This window comes from Bombus pascuorum, chromosome 14, assembly GCF_905332965.1.
Source record: "Bombus pascuorum chromosome 14, iyBomPasc1.1, whole genome shotgun sequence".
Taxonomy (NCBI): Eukaryota; Metazoa; Arthropoda; class Insecta; order Hymenoptera; family Apidae; genus Bombus; species Bombus pascuorum.
This window is the reverse complement of record NC_083501.1, coordinates 42987-56823: the sequence shown is the minus strand read 5'-3', so window position 1 is coordinate 56823 and position 13837 is coordinate 42987. Positions and strand designations below refer to the sequence as shown.

Below are 13837 nucleotides of genomic sequence, written 5' to 3'. Positions count from 1 at the left end.
AGAGTTCAGGCCAATAGTAGTTTTCGTTAAGAACTACCACGTGCTTAGATTTAGATTGTACGAAAATTTCCTGTACTAATGAAGTTTATAGCGATATTTGTCTTGGCGGAGAACATCCTTCTGAGATGAGGGAAGTTTAAAAATTCAAAGATTTCGAAGCTTTCTTCGGGGAAATTAGGCACTTTAGATTATCATTATTATTATTATTATCAAATTCTTCGCTCAAAGTTTAAATAAAAAGCCAGAACCTAATAAAAGTTATCCATTGAACATTTGATACGGCGTAACTGTTAATATTGATATACATACGTCGAAAAGTGAATTTCCATACTATTCTATAAATTTCCATCCCTTTAGCAAATCTGCAACCTTCAAGTTGCTGATCTGCCACTCACCATTTGCTTCTTTCTACTTTCCTTCGTGTCCCATTTTGTATTTCTCTCTCGCAAGGTAATCTAATACTTTATAGAAAGACATCCAACCGACGTATAAATATTCTTATTTTCCAGGTATCTAACGACCACTCTATGTGGCGAGGCTTGCTACTGTCCAGACACGGTGGTATCCGTCCTCTTCTGGATAGGTTACTTCAACAGCGCCCTGAACCCGCTTATTTACGCGTACTTCAACCGCGACTTCCGCGAGGCCTTCAAGGACACGCTGATGAGCGCCCTGCCGTGCTGTGCGAGCTGCTGGAAAACCCCGTCGGAGTTCGTTTAGCGAAAGAAACCCCCGTGAACAGTCGCGTCGAGCAAGCTGTGTTTTGCGATCCACAAAAGAAATCGGTATCGATTCATTCGCCGAGCGATCGTTCAACTTGCCGTGCTAGGAAACGTCACAATAATGGACCTCGTTGTCTGTCGATAATGTCACCAATCCAATCTACTGACTTGATTAATTCGAGAGTGATCGAAGGAATAACGAAAGACGACGGTACTACGATAAAGAATAATATATATAACATTACTTGAAATTCATAAAGATATCGCTTTTGGTATATGAAGTGAAAAGACTATCTGACTGGAAACTTTTGTACATCTATTAAAAAAAAAAAAAAAAAAAAATGAAAAAAAAAAAATGAAAAAAATAGTTAATAAATGGTTCGATAAATGATTCCATGAATCATATTGTGTGGATTATTTTGTATAATTATTAAAGAAGATGAGAAAACGATCAAGGGATGATTCTGCGGTGCAATTTATAAAATATAATAAATAATTCGTAAAACATAAAGCTTAAACTCTGATTAAAAAGTACGTCTATTATGAGGAATATTCCTCCGAATATCATCAACAAGAAACAATAGCTTGCACAACGGTTATCTTAATAAATAAATTTGTTACTTTTATAGTTTTACCTTTCTTTTATTGTTAGTAGACTCAAAGGACAGTAACCTCGGAGTATGACGAAAAATGAAATTCTGATAATTTCTCTTACGAATTCGTGCACGTGTACATCGATTAATTAGGAGATGAAGAACGTTAGTTTAGATTTTTAGTTTATTAAATTATCATATAAGTTTAATTAGAATAAGAAACAAAATTTAAAGAGAAAGAAATGTCAGATTAAATAATTTCCCATTGTGTGTATAATTTTTTGTGTTCTGTGATTTTTTACCACGGAAGAATAAATTTAATTATAGGAAAAAAAAAAAAAAAAAAAAAAGAAAGAAAACAACGAAAATAGCGTTTCCTTTTCGCGAAAAACAAGATATTAACCAAAAGTTCATTACCGGCGAAGTTAATGATCGATCGATTTATTTCTTTAATTGGCCCGTCGAGACAGAGAACTTGATTCACATCTTAATTAAAGGCAAGCGGTCTCCTGCAAAAATAGAAGTTTTGATTAGTACCCCCGTTTCTTTCATTCGTTTGATTTATCATTTGCAAACTTGAGTAAGTAGAATTCGTAAGATAAATTCGTGTTACACGAATAAATGGGAGACTGTGTCTTTAGTTTTCTATTAATTACCTGGAAAATATATGTTAAGAAAATGGTCTGTTTTTTGTTATCTCTTCAAAACCCGTCAGTTTTATCTTACGTGTTCCTTTCACTCTGTTAGGAAGCGTATTTCATGAAAAACGAAGGTACGAACTTGATACATTCGCAATGATCGCAAAGTACAAAAGTTTCAGTAATTTCAAGCAGGTGGATGAAAGTGGATTGTTGATTCTATGAAATCGACAAATTTAGAAATTGGAGAGTTTACTTAACTTAATTTTATGAATAAAACATTTTTCTTATTTCCATTTGATTAAAAGAAGGTCTTGTAATAAAATCTGTTAACTTGCACGCATTGTTGGGATATATAATAGCCATCGATGGAATAATGGGAACGTCCGTGTGATAAAACCAGCTCATATTCATCGAGCCTAAGCGAGATTCGTGGCATGCGTTGTCTTTGCCGATAAAATCGATCACGCTCGAACGGCCGTCACGCTTGCACGATTTATCAGCACGTTAATTAATCGTCGTCAGAAATCTGCGGCCGAGTCACGCGAATTTTGTCAAATTCTAAAACATTCAACGCGGAGAACGAATTTCACGCCATTTTAGACTGATCTTCAGGCAACTCTAATCTCGAATCAAGCCCATTTTAGAAACTTCTTGCTCGTGGATCGCAATTAGTGGACCGTTGCGGTCACTTTCCTCGAATCGCTAAACTTTGCGCGTCTAATATCGCGTAGAAATTGCGAATTGCCGAATCCACAAGATGGAGTTGGGATTAAATCTATTTGAACGGTTTGATTTCGATTTTAACACTTCGGCGTAGTAAACGATACAATATGATATAGACGCGTAATTGTAAATGACGTACATATTTTACATGTTATGTACATGCTGCATCAACCGTTGATGGAAGATGGTCCTATTTTTTGAATCTAAACTCTATTATTTTTATATTTTCCCTTGCTTTCAGTCCCCGAATAATACATGCGTGATACATATCTTGCGCTCTTCTTATTCATTTCCATTTTAGCTATTTCTGAGAGGTGTAGGCTTTTGTTGTTTATCATTCGTATTTATCTTAACGAAGTGAAAAAATAAAGGCAGTGTTACAGCGACTTTTTTCATTGGAATTGTATACAATTAGAGGGTCATTTAAATTTGACAAAAGGTCTAGTATACAGGATAGAAATAATAAATGCAGTCGGTTCACTTACTAGATAACCCTAGTTTATTTGTTATATAGAAACAATGAAAATAATGGTCGCACATGAGTTACGTTACGTTAAGAATGATAAATGCGCAGTTACATGTACAAGACGAGACAAGATATTTGCATATTTTTTTCACAATTTTGCGAAAGCGGTGTATATATGTAGATTGATTGAGAGTTCAGAGTAATTACTTTCTAGTAAGGGAATTGACAGTCGTTAGCCTCAGAAGAAAATAGATTTCCAGAACTTTTTCTTTTTTTTTTTTTTTTGTATTTGTAAGAGAGAATATGGTTGATTGATGAAGTTTCACTTCCCAGGATAAATGAACGAGGATCGAACATCCTTAAAAATGTAATGGAATTACGAAACTTTTCTTCGTCTACAAACATACTCTTACCGATACTATCGCATCTCGTTTTCTGTTCCATACTTTCCGACTGCCAATGCCGAGTAAAGAAATTATCTAAAAAAATATCGAGTACAAGAATTGAATAGACGCTGAAATAAAAATTAAGAAAACTTGTCAAAGAATATTAAAAATTCCGTGCTATTGTTCGAAAAATAATATGGAAAAGAACTAAAATCACAATTGAAAAGAATATTACCGTTTAGTTTCGTTTGAAATAATAATTCACAAATATCTTATTTGATATGATTTATTTGATTTCACCATTTTCTACCATCTTCCAAACAATCAACATACTCTGCCTTAAAATTCCGTTGCAATTAATTTTCTTCCGCGGTAAGTGCGAGGTCGATATACCTAAGGAGCAGAAGTTGCTCCTGCATGACGAAGTCGATACATACATACGTACATGTCGGGCTGCCTTTGGACGGGCGTCGCGGCGGTCGCTTAACACCGATTTCGGACGAGCTGTTTGTGGCAAATTGCCGCAGCGGCGACTGCTTGGAAGAACGTAATCTATCCTTTCTTCGTTAGGCGGAACAACTTTGTATCTCTGTTCTTCCAACGCCGCCGCTGCTGCAATTTGTCGCAAATCGTTCGTCTGAAAACGAGCTTTTTGGCCCGGTGTAGACGAACGACTTTTGTCCGAGCGATATCGCTGTGATCATGTCTTCCTTTCTTTCACGCAGTTAAGAACAACGAAGGCAGACATATCGTCGGAGCGATATCGCACGGACAGCAGCCGTTCGTCTACACCGGGCCTTAGATCTCCATGCTCGATCTCCTATCGCTGTAACGCTTGTTTCTACTTCGTTTCTACGATCCCTGTTAACGTTTCTACCGTGCGTTATTCTCGCGATACAGACCTTGTATATTGTGCCTTCCCTTTTAACTCATTCTTTCCCGGTGGCCAACTCGATAGATGTATCGACATTGTTATTTTTTAATATTTCCGATTAATTTAACGATTTCAACATTAAATAGTACATTTCGTAACTGGAGTTGTTAAATATCTGCGAAGATGAGGCTAAAAGCCGAATTCCGTCTCTTGGGTTCGATGACACTCGACAAAGTCGATTCGAAGGATTTGGCGTGCAACCGGAAGCTCGTAAACGAATTGGCTGGTCAGTCGAACGAAAGACTGAGACTCGACGCGAGCATTAATAATAAGCGGAAACGGGGGGAGAACGACAAATGAATTCTTCTATGTCTTTCGTCGGCACGTAACGAAATTGCAAATTTCGACAGAGGTTCACGTGCCGGAAACGCGTCGCCCTGTAAACGTTCTAAGACTTTAGATAGATGGGGCTCGTTAAATCGGGATCTTGCGCGCTTTTCGTTCGCCAGTCGTACTTTATGACATCTGCTTGCTGCAATGGCACATTCTACGAATTTTTGTTTTATTTTTAGACACGACTACAGTACAGCTACCTTTTAGATCAAGGGCAAATGTATTATGTGAAAATGTTTTCAATGTTTAACAATAATTTTAGGTGGTTCAAGTTTTTCCCTGAAGCGGGACTTGAGCCAGGATGCAGATATTTCTCGGATACTTAATAACACGAGAAACAAAGCGACATTCTCATCGATATTGTCAAAAGATAACAATCTGAAGAAAAATCGGCGACTCGTTTTGCTTCCAATATGAGATAATTATTACATTTATAATACATTATGTACATTGTAATACAATCATCGTTGTGTTTCGAAACTTTCTTCTTCCAAAATGCAGTTCTTAAGAAATGATAAAGCAACTTGTAAGATATAATTATAATACTTTCTCCAATAATTTAGAAGTTACGTAGAAATTCTGTAAGTGTAATAAATATACATTAGGTTCTTTAATGTTGTTGAAAATATATTTCAACGATCAGATTATGTTTAAAAAAATCATGCTGTTTATATATACAAATGTATGTATGTATGTATGTTCATTGAATAAATGACTGGCTTGGAATTAGCTCGCAAGATGTTTGAAGTCGCGTTTAATTTGTAAATAACATGTCAAACGTAAACGAAACGTAGCTTAAAAACAAACAGTGCTACCTAGCTGTAATTAGAGAAGAACAAATGCTGTATTACCTGTAACGCGATATTTATTAAAAATGAGATTGTTGCGAGGAAAGAGCGTTGAGCTGCGTTTAATAAAAACTGAAAATAGACAAGGTGAACGTTCATCCGTTGAGTCTGAAGTATGTACATAGTTTTTAACCAATATAACGTAGACCACGCCAAGTCTACATCGTAGAACAAATTGTATAGGCAGAGTTCATTAATACCGGATCTTGATATAGCTTATAAATCGATTAAAATCGACATGATATTATATTAAGATTATTGCTGTTATTAAATTATACTTATTTATATACATATAGAATTTACGTTTCTCCTTAGAAAGTTATCGTTTGAAGAAATGGCAAAACTGACCGGTACTCGATATGATTATAAGAAAAGATGCTAAATTCCTTCATCTATTTTCCATCTTCGTATTAGTCGATTCAAAAATCAATCCTACATCTTTTATTTTAAAGATTACAAAATTCGTTCCCATTATAAATGGAAATTTATGCATCTAAAATACACTTATGTTCGCTTACTTTAAACATAATGCTTATCAAGATAAAGATCCTACAATAAAATCATAGTTATAATTCCCTGGATTGCAAACGATTAATAAATGTAAACCTTGTTTTGTAAACGTAACGTCCATATTTTCTCTTATTATAAATAGTTACATAGTATGTATGTATACTTACGGGCAATGTACATCGGACTAAAATTCCCAAATTCAATTAACCGTAAGATTTTGCAATCTTCGCAATTTCTTTCTTGATGATAAGCCTTTCATTAAGAGCTTGTATTTACGTCTATTTGATGCTCCTTCAAGATCCGGTAGTAAAAAAGCTCGGCCAATACAAGCTTACGAAATTTTCTGAAGCGATAAAAAGAATAAAAAAGAGACGTACGTATCGCAAGCAAAAACAAAGAAACTACAAGTGCACAATGGAGAGTTGAATCTTACTGAACATTCTCTCCATCTATCTACGTACGGTATGTGGTGCCAAGTTTCCCCTTGGTTCCACGCACCACGTTGCGTCGCGCTCGTCATTTTATTCCCGCGGAAAGTAGCGAGTCGAGTTTTCCTTCTGGAACAAGAAAAAGAAGAGGAAAAGAAGTAAAAAAGGAAGAAAACCGGTAAAAAACGTCGCGACCGCTTCATTCTTCATTCATATGGCCTATTGTACGCGTCTAGACTGTATAAATGTACTATAGCAATAATTAATCGAGTACTGTACATACATTGACGAAGAAGAATTTTTTTCGTGGATGCAAGAATGCGTGTCGTAAGCGTGCGTGACGTGTGATCGTCGTTTTTGTAAGTTGTAAGTCGTGAATGATCACGGCCAGAGCGTGCCGTTCGCAGCATTAACGTGTATTTTACGTGTTGCTTATGTGTACACAATTCACTCCCCTTTAATCCATACGCTCAGCGCTCCCAAATGCGATTCGTTAATTATGATTGTTACTATTATTATTATTATTATTATTATTGTTGTTGTTGTTGTTATTATTATTATTATTATTGTTATTATTATCACTATTATCATTATTACTACTGCTATGGTATGATTTGCATCGTTCAGCAGCCGAGCAGATCGAGTAGGTTCCCGATGGATGGATTAACTCGCGAAAATAATAAAAGTAATTTTTTAGCGGTCGAAAAACAGTCGAGAGGGTAACCGGGCCGTTTTTCCGTTTTTCCAATGTCAGTGACAGCTGTCCGAATGAGTTTAGCAAACTATGGCCAATTTTGTTCGCGTAAAACTAGTGCATGCGTGATTAATCGATAGTAGGTAGTAGTTCGTAGTTTGGACGAACGATACGATGCAGGGTCATAATTTGAGAAATATCGCAACACGCTTTCTCGTACGTAACTCTCGGACTTTTAATTTTCTTCTCTTATTGGACATCGATCGATGTAAGAAAGTTTATTTAATCGTTAATTAATTTGATTTACGATATCTATTGCATTAACTTCTTTACTGTGTTTGATAGGGATAACTTATTACTTTGAGAACATTAACTCTGTCATATAATAACCTTTGTTATTGTGTTTCACAGAAAGTTTATTATCTTTGAAATCGAATATTTCGAATATTTGGGAATCCTAAACGATACGGTTTCGTCTGTTCTACTGTTTCAAATCCTAACCGTGTGTTAAACCTAAAAAGAAAAAAACAAACAAAAAAGACACTATTTTGAGTTTTTAGATATTAAACATGACAAAATCGTGTATCATTTTAATTTATCAGTAACATATATCTACATGTAGCGTACAATAACATATTTATATTACCATATAGAGAAATGTAATCGCAAATAATAATACGCAAAAAAGTTCAATCATATTTCCTTCCTTTTGTTTCACAAACATGCCTACGCGTCTAAAGAGGGATAAAAGTCGCCGGCTTTGTTCGCTCGAACGCTGTCACTGACCCACGTATACGTCACCGGCAGTCTCCTCGATTCGCTCGAATTTCCGATTAATTCTATTCGTTACATTCGAATTGTCCGACGATAATGACAATCGCCTAAAACGTTGCGTCTGTCGATTCGACGTCGATATGTCGACAGAGAACCGTGATATTGGAAAGGGAATTATATTTCGAGCAATTAGGCAGCGCTGATGGCATTGTTACACGTGACAATACAAACTGCTGTGCTAGATTTTTCGATAACATCCGGACGGACATCTCGACAAATACTTATAATTTTGACTTCTTATCGATTCTGCTACATCAATATCGCCTTTCACGATTGAACCAATATTATTTATGAAATTTTATAGGTTATAATTTACAAGCTATCGATATTAATTTAATAAAATACATTTAATAAAATACTCGCTCGTCAATAAATTAGAGGAAGCGCGGAAACGGTATGAATACCTAAGTAAAGTGATCGAAAGTGATTTATAAGATATTGTAATTTAGTTAAAAGAAAGTGAGAAAAATAACATCAAACAGGAAATTTATTACTTTGAAAAAGAAGTTTAATCGATCGAGAGATTATGTTATATAAAATCGTTTTATCTTTTTGTGCAGGCCATAGTAATCTTTAAGCGATATTAAATTTCCGATGGAAACCGTAATTTATGAAATTATAAACCGAGTTTGCAAGATTACAAAAATTTTCACGGAGAGAATTTTATTTTCCAATATAGATCCAACTTCATCATCCGAAGTAGAGTTCTTAACAAATCCGCTTTTAGAGATTTCAAGAATTTCAAAGCTGCTATAAATTTACACTTTCTACAAGTATATACTTTGCGGTTCAGTTCTTAGCTTCAAAGAAGCCATTCCCGTCAGTCTCTGTTTTTCATCTTGTTACGAATTAGTAGCTACACCTGTCAATCTTAAATACATTTCTCTTTGCATTCTATCTGAAAATTTTCAAAGAAAATATTATCCTAATCAAATTTGATGAAATTGCTACTACTAAATACGATTTTTAGGCAATAATTTACTGTACTTATTACATGATAAATATAATTACAAGTAAATTGTAAATAAATTTTTAAAGATATTAAATTTAATGTTTCTTAAGCAATCTCCATTTTTTTTTTTTTTTTAACATAAATAGGCATTATCTTCATTAATAAACACAATGGAAATCGTTAGTTTAAAATTTATTAAGCAGTCACATCGGCGCAAACAGATAAACTTTAAAATAAAATTTTTTTGAGAGAACTTCCAGATAACGGATAGTTGGTACAAGAATCGAGCGAATTCGAGGAATTTGGAATGGAATTTAGCTTACTGACAGCCAAGAATCAAATGACAAGCATGTAAAGTGTCGCTTTCGATGCATCAACCTGATCTTTATTTCTCTATGTAGGATACACGGAGTTACATTGGCCGTCACGTTCATAGATGTTTTTGTTTTTTATCGGGCTCCCGTTCGTAGCGACACGGTTTTAGAGAGGAAACACCTCCCACTCTGTGTAATCGTTATCAAACAGTATGCAGAGTTAACGTCGCAAACTGTAGCTTTCATGTAAAACGAATCGAGAGGAAGAAGGAAAGGGGTGTGATCTTGTAATTGAGCGACACACGAACATTCTGAGAAGTTAAATCGATCGATTTAATTTTGCATCAAGTGTTCAATTTCATTAGCCAGGTACGCAGTGAATATTCAACATTTCGAAGAACAAAGGACTTTCTTTCATGAATTTACTCACTACGGGTAGATAATCACGAACTTTAAAGAAAATTTCGAAAAATAATGTTTACAATTATTACGTCATTTTTCTCCACATTTCAGTTTATCGAGTTGATCAATGTGATTTTCGAGCGTCTCGTATGACGAAGAAGTAAGGCATCCAAATGCTTCGATCGTTCTCGATCTGCATACTCGTATGTCATATATTTTTTTTTCTCTTTCTCTCTCGCGCGCGCACAAAACACACACATACACACATACATATGCGCCCTCACTCAGTCACTCACTCACGGTGTCCAACTCCACAGTGCGTGTTAGAAATTTGTTTCCCTTTGAAATGTCACAACAACCACTTGGTTCATCTTAACTTGTTTGTTTATGACCGCATTATTGTATTTACTTTACTATTGTAATGTCTATTAATTTTAATACTTCATAGATTTCAAACTAAAACGGGGAGCTATAATATACTATAATCTCCAACAAAATTTCAATCGTAGAGGGTTAATTTTAAATCAGATTAATCATAGTTTTAATAAATTATACTCGTATCGATTACTTAATTTTTGTATAGCTGCCTGATAATCTTCGGAATATCGACTGATATTAATATGTTTTTGAAAAGTATTTATATACATATAGCGTCAGCATCGATTATGTTAAAGCAATGTAAGAGAAATGTGACAGAATGTCTTTAGTAAAGTAAAGTAAAGCTTGGTACTTGTTTCGTAAAAAGGATAGAAAGAAGAAGAACACGTACAAATTAACAAGAAGTAATTTCAGAGAATAAGAGTTTTGGTGTTTCAAAGAGTTGGGAAAGAGTTTATCTTGCCAAATTATTGGACATTTAACTCGAAAAAAATACATCCACCGAGAAAGAAGTTTGAATGGGAAAATGTGAGCAAAAATACCGTGGAATTTCGCTAATGCAACACGAATAAAGATCGATGGTATCGAACTAATGGAACTTTAACAAGTTTCCTACATAGAAATTGTTCGTATTATCAAGGCATATAACATTATCGCGCAGATGAAAAGGAAAGTGAAGGGAAAAAATATCTGCCAATTATCGTTCAATAATGATGAAAATCTGTTCGTGAAACGAGTAATACAATTTTTTCACGGCGATGTATATATATGTTCCAAATATTAGGACAACGGCCTTGGACAGCCAAGATTCTTAAGAACTCTATTCTACAATCAGAAGACGTTAAACGTACAATAGAATTTTGATTATCCAAACTAACTGTTCGAATAATCAAGTAATTTTGTTTGTATACGAAATAAGATAATTTATTTTGAACCATTTTATAAAATTTCATACTAAAGAGAAACAAAAAATTTTGAATAGAAATATAACAAAAAATACTTTAATTTCTATTCTTTCTTAGAGGTATTATCCCTAAAATTTTTTGTTCATTGATGTTCCGATAATCAAATTCTGTTTTATCTACCATATATAGATACATGCTTGTAAGAAATATAACTTTTATTTTACGAGAAAGAAACAGAAGAAAAGATATTTGTATTTATATGTACTGTGGAATTACTACTTGTGTTTCGTTTACGTATTCCGAGACGATTAATGTTAAGGGAAATGTGAAATACGATGTGACGCTGTTTCGTGTGATGCCGTGCGAGGAACATTCGTTCGGAACGGGGTTCAATGTTTCGTAAATAGCAAGCGAACCTACTATTCGACGAAAGTATTAAGAGAAATAAAAGAAAATTGTGCTAATGTGCGGCACACGAGTTATCAAAGAACTTTCTTTCTTTCTCGTTCTCTCGTTTGTCGAGTTCCCAGCAACCCTGACAAGATAAACGAGTAACAACGACGACCTATATTCTCTCGTTCTTTCAAACAGCTTTCCATCTGACATCGTTCAATGAGACACCGCTGAACGTAGTGTAAACTCGATGAAAAGCTTTCAAGATTTTCATAAATTTTCATGGCTGGCAGAAATACCGATTGCGCAACAATCGCCGAGTAAGATGAAAAGATCGAGGTCAACTGACAACAACTGACATCAAACATCGTACCAAGGATATTAATAAAGCTTTGAAGATAGTTAAAAGGGACTTCCTCCTCTCAGTTTCCTACGAAAGGAAATACATATTTGTGATCTTTCATTGAGTTATGTGTTTTTCAAGTTTTCTACGTGATTCTTAAATGCACAATTGTTTAATAATACTGCAACGATACAATATTACTAGATTAAGATATAACATATAAGGTATGATGCTCTATCTACCACATATGTATATTTGAATGCATTTATACTAGAACTAATTTATACTAAAATCTTTTATCGAAATGAATCAGTCTTTCTGCTTAGATTCTAAATCGTCCTTCTTATAAGAATTTATTTTTATGAGAAGAATTTACTTAGTTATCTCAACACATTGGCATCGGATTATTTGTAAGCCAGTCGGATCGATACCAGGACCGGGGAAACTTGGCGGAATTTTGCTAAATTATGTTACATAGAAGAAAAACTGCTACATCTCAACTTTTTATTTATAAAATAAAAAATTCGACATTTTAGTCAAATTTCGCCATATTTTATGACATTCTAGTATCATATCTTACCGCACGTACGTATGATAACTATTAAATACTGCAATTTCATTTGGTAACACGAATAATAACGTTTCCTTACGATTATACGTGCTTTTACGCACGTGCGCTTTCACGATTCACAGCAATAACGATTCTATCGTTGCGTCGCGAAGAAAGAAAACGACGTACGAGAAACAGATGAAAGAGATCTAAAAAAAATCCTATTTTTTCACTACAGGATATTATTCTGCGCAAAAATTACGGAAGATTACCAGAACACTGAAAAGCTTATTTCTTCTCGTACAAATCCATCAATGTGTCCAATTTTTGTTCCAAATATCTTCAACACAAAGCGGAATATAAAACATTCCAGGAAATGTTATTCACGCTACGTCGACAAACTGACAACTTGTTGGAGTTTTCTATTGTTGCGCGCAAGAACTGTTTTCCGGGCGCAAATAACAGGGCGAACAATTCGTTGTTGATTTCCACGCAAAAAAAGCAAACTGGTAAATATAAAAGAGTAAATAAAGAACAGAAGAAACGACGAGGTTAGAACAGTCTCTATCGTCGTATCATTGTGTATCAAGAGCTTGATAAATACGTCGAGGCCCGCTGTTATTTCAATCAAGAAACAGAAAACCGATATGTTGGTCGTGTTAGAAAAGCCAACTGCTTCCTACTTCAGCGATTGCTAAATTCTGTTTTATTCGTAGCTTGTTAACGCGACAGATCGATGAGGTGAATTAATATCAAGACGGTAGAATGTCAGGACAACATCAGATGAAACAGAGGCCGTTCGTACAATGGGAGGAGAATGGGAAAAAATTGATTGATCGATAGTTGACAGACCTTGACCACTGCTTTCGCCATCATTTCCACTAGATTCACCAGTCCCTCTTTCGATCCTCCTCTATATATCGTACACAATTATGTACAATATTTTCTATCTAATAAGAAGTAGTTAATCAAATCAGTTACGTGACTCGAAAAGAAGTCACATCTAACCTAAAAAAAGTTCCATTCTTCTACACTTTTAGACGTGTTCGCGATACCAAAGAGTATGTTCGTAGGGCCAGAGGCGGCGAAGGAGTAAATAAGGCAGCAGCAGCAGCAGCAGCCCTGTGCGTTGGTGAATCGAAGCGGAAACAGAGGCGGAGAAGTTTCGCTGAATCGAGACACGGCTTTGCTTGTACATTCGGAATAGTCGAAGAATAATATTCAGATCAACTCGAAACCGATTGTTACTAAAGCATTATCGCGATGGTTTATTTACAAGTCTCTCGAGACGGGCTCTCTTTTAAGATAGAGACATCCAAGTTTAAAGCGGAATAAATTGTTACCCCGGCCATGAAAAATTTATCTGCTGCTTGACATTCAAGCTATACCTATTTAAATTTTGTATCTTCGTTATACGACAATGAAATAATTCACTTTGGCATAGTTTTACTATTGTTACCTCCATTTTCAGGATTATATTCATCGAAA

General features: G+C 35.0%; 1 protein-coding gene across 5 annotated transcripts in view; it reads left to right on the top strand.

The window, feature by feature from the left end:
- Positions 1-11553, top strand: part of LOC132914321 (octopamine receptor beta-3R-like) — a 112416-nt gene extending 100863 nt beyond the window's left edge. For 4 of the 5 annotated variants that reach the window (XM_060973353.1, XM_060973350.1, XM_060973352.1 and 1 more), the window contains one exon: positions 510-11553. In XM_060973353.1, coding sequence (XP_060829336.1) covers positions 510-720 — 211 coding nt within the window. In that variant the 3' untranslated portion in view covers positions 721-11553. The remainder of the gene's footprint in view (positions 1-509) is intronic. The other variant, XM_060973354.1, reaches the window with a different exon arrangement.
- The last annotated feature ends 2284 nt before the right edge of the window (positions 11554-13837 follow it).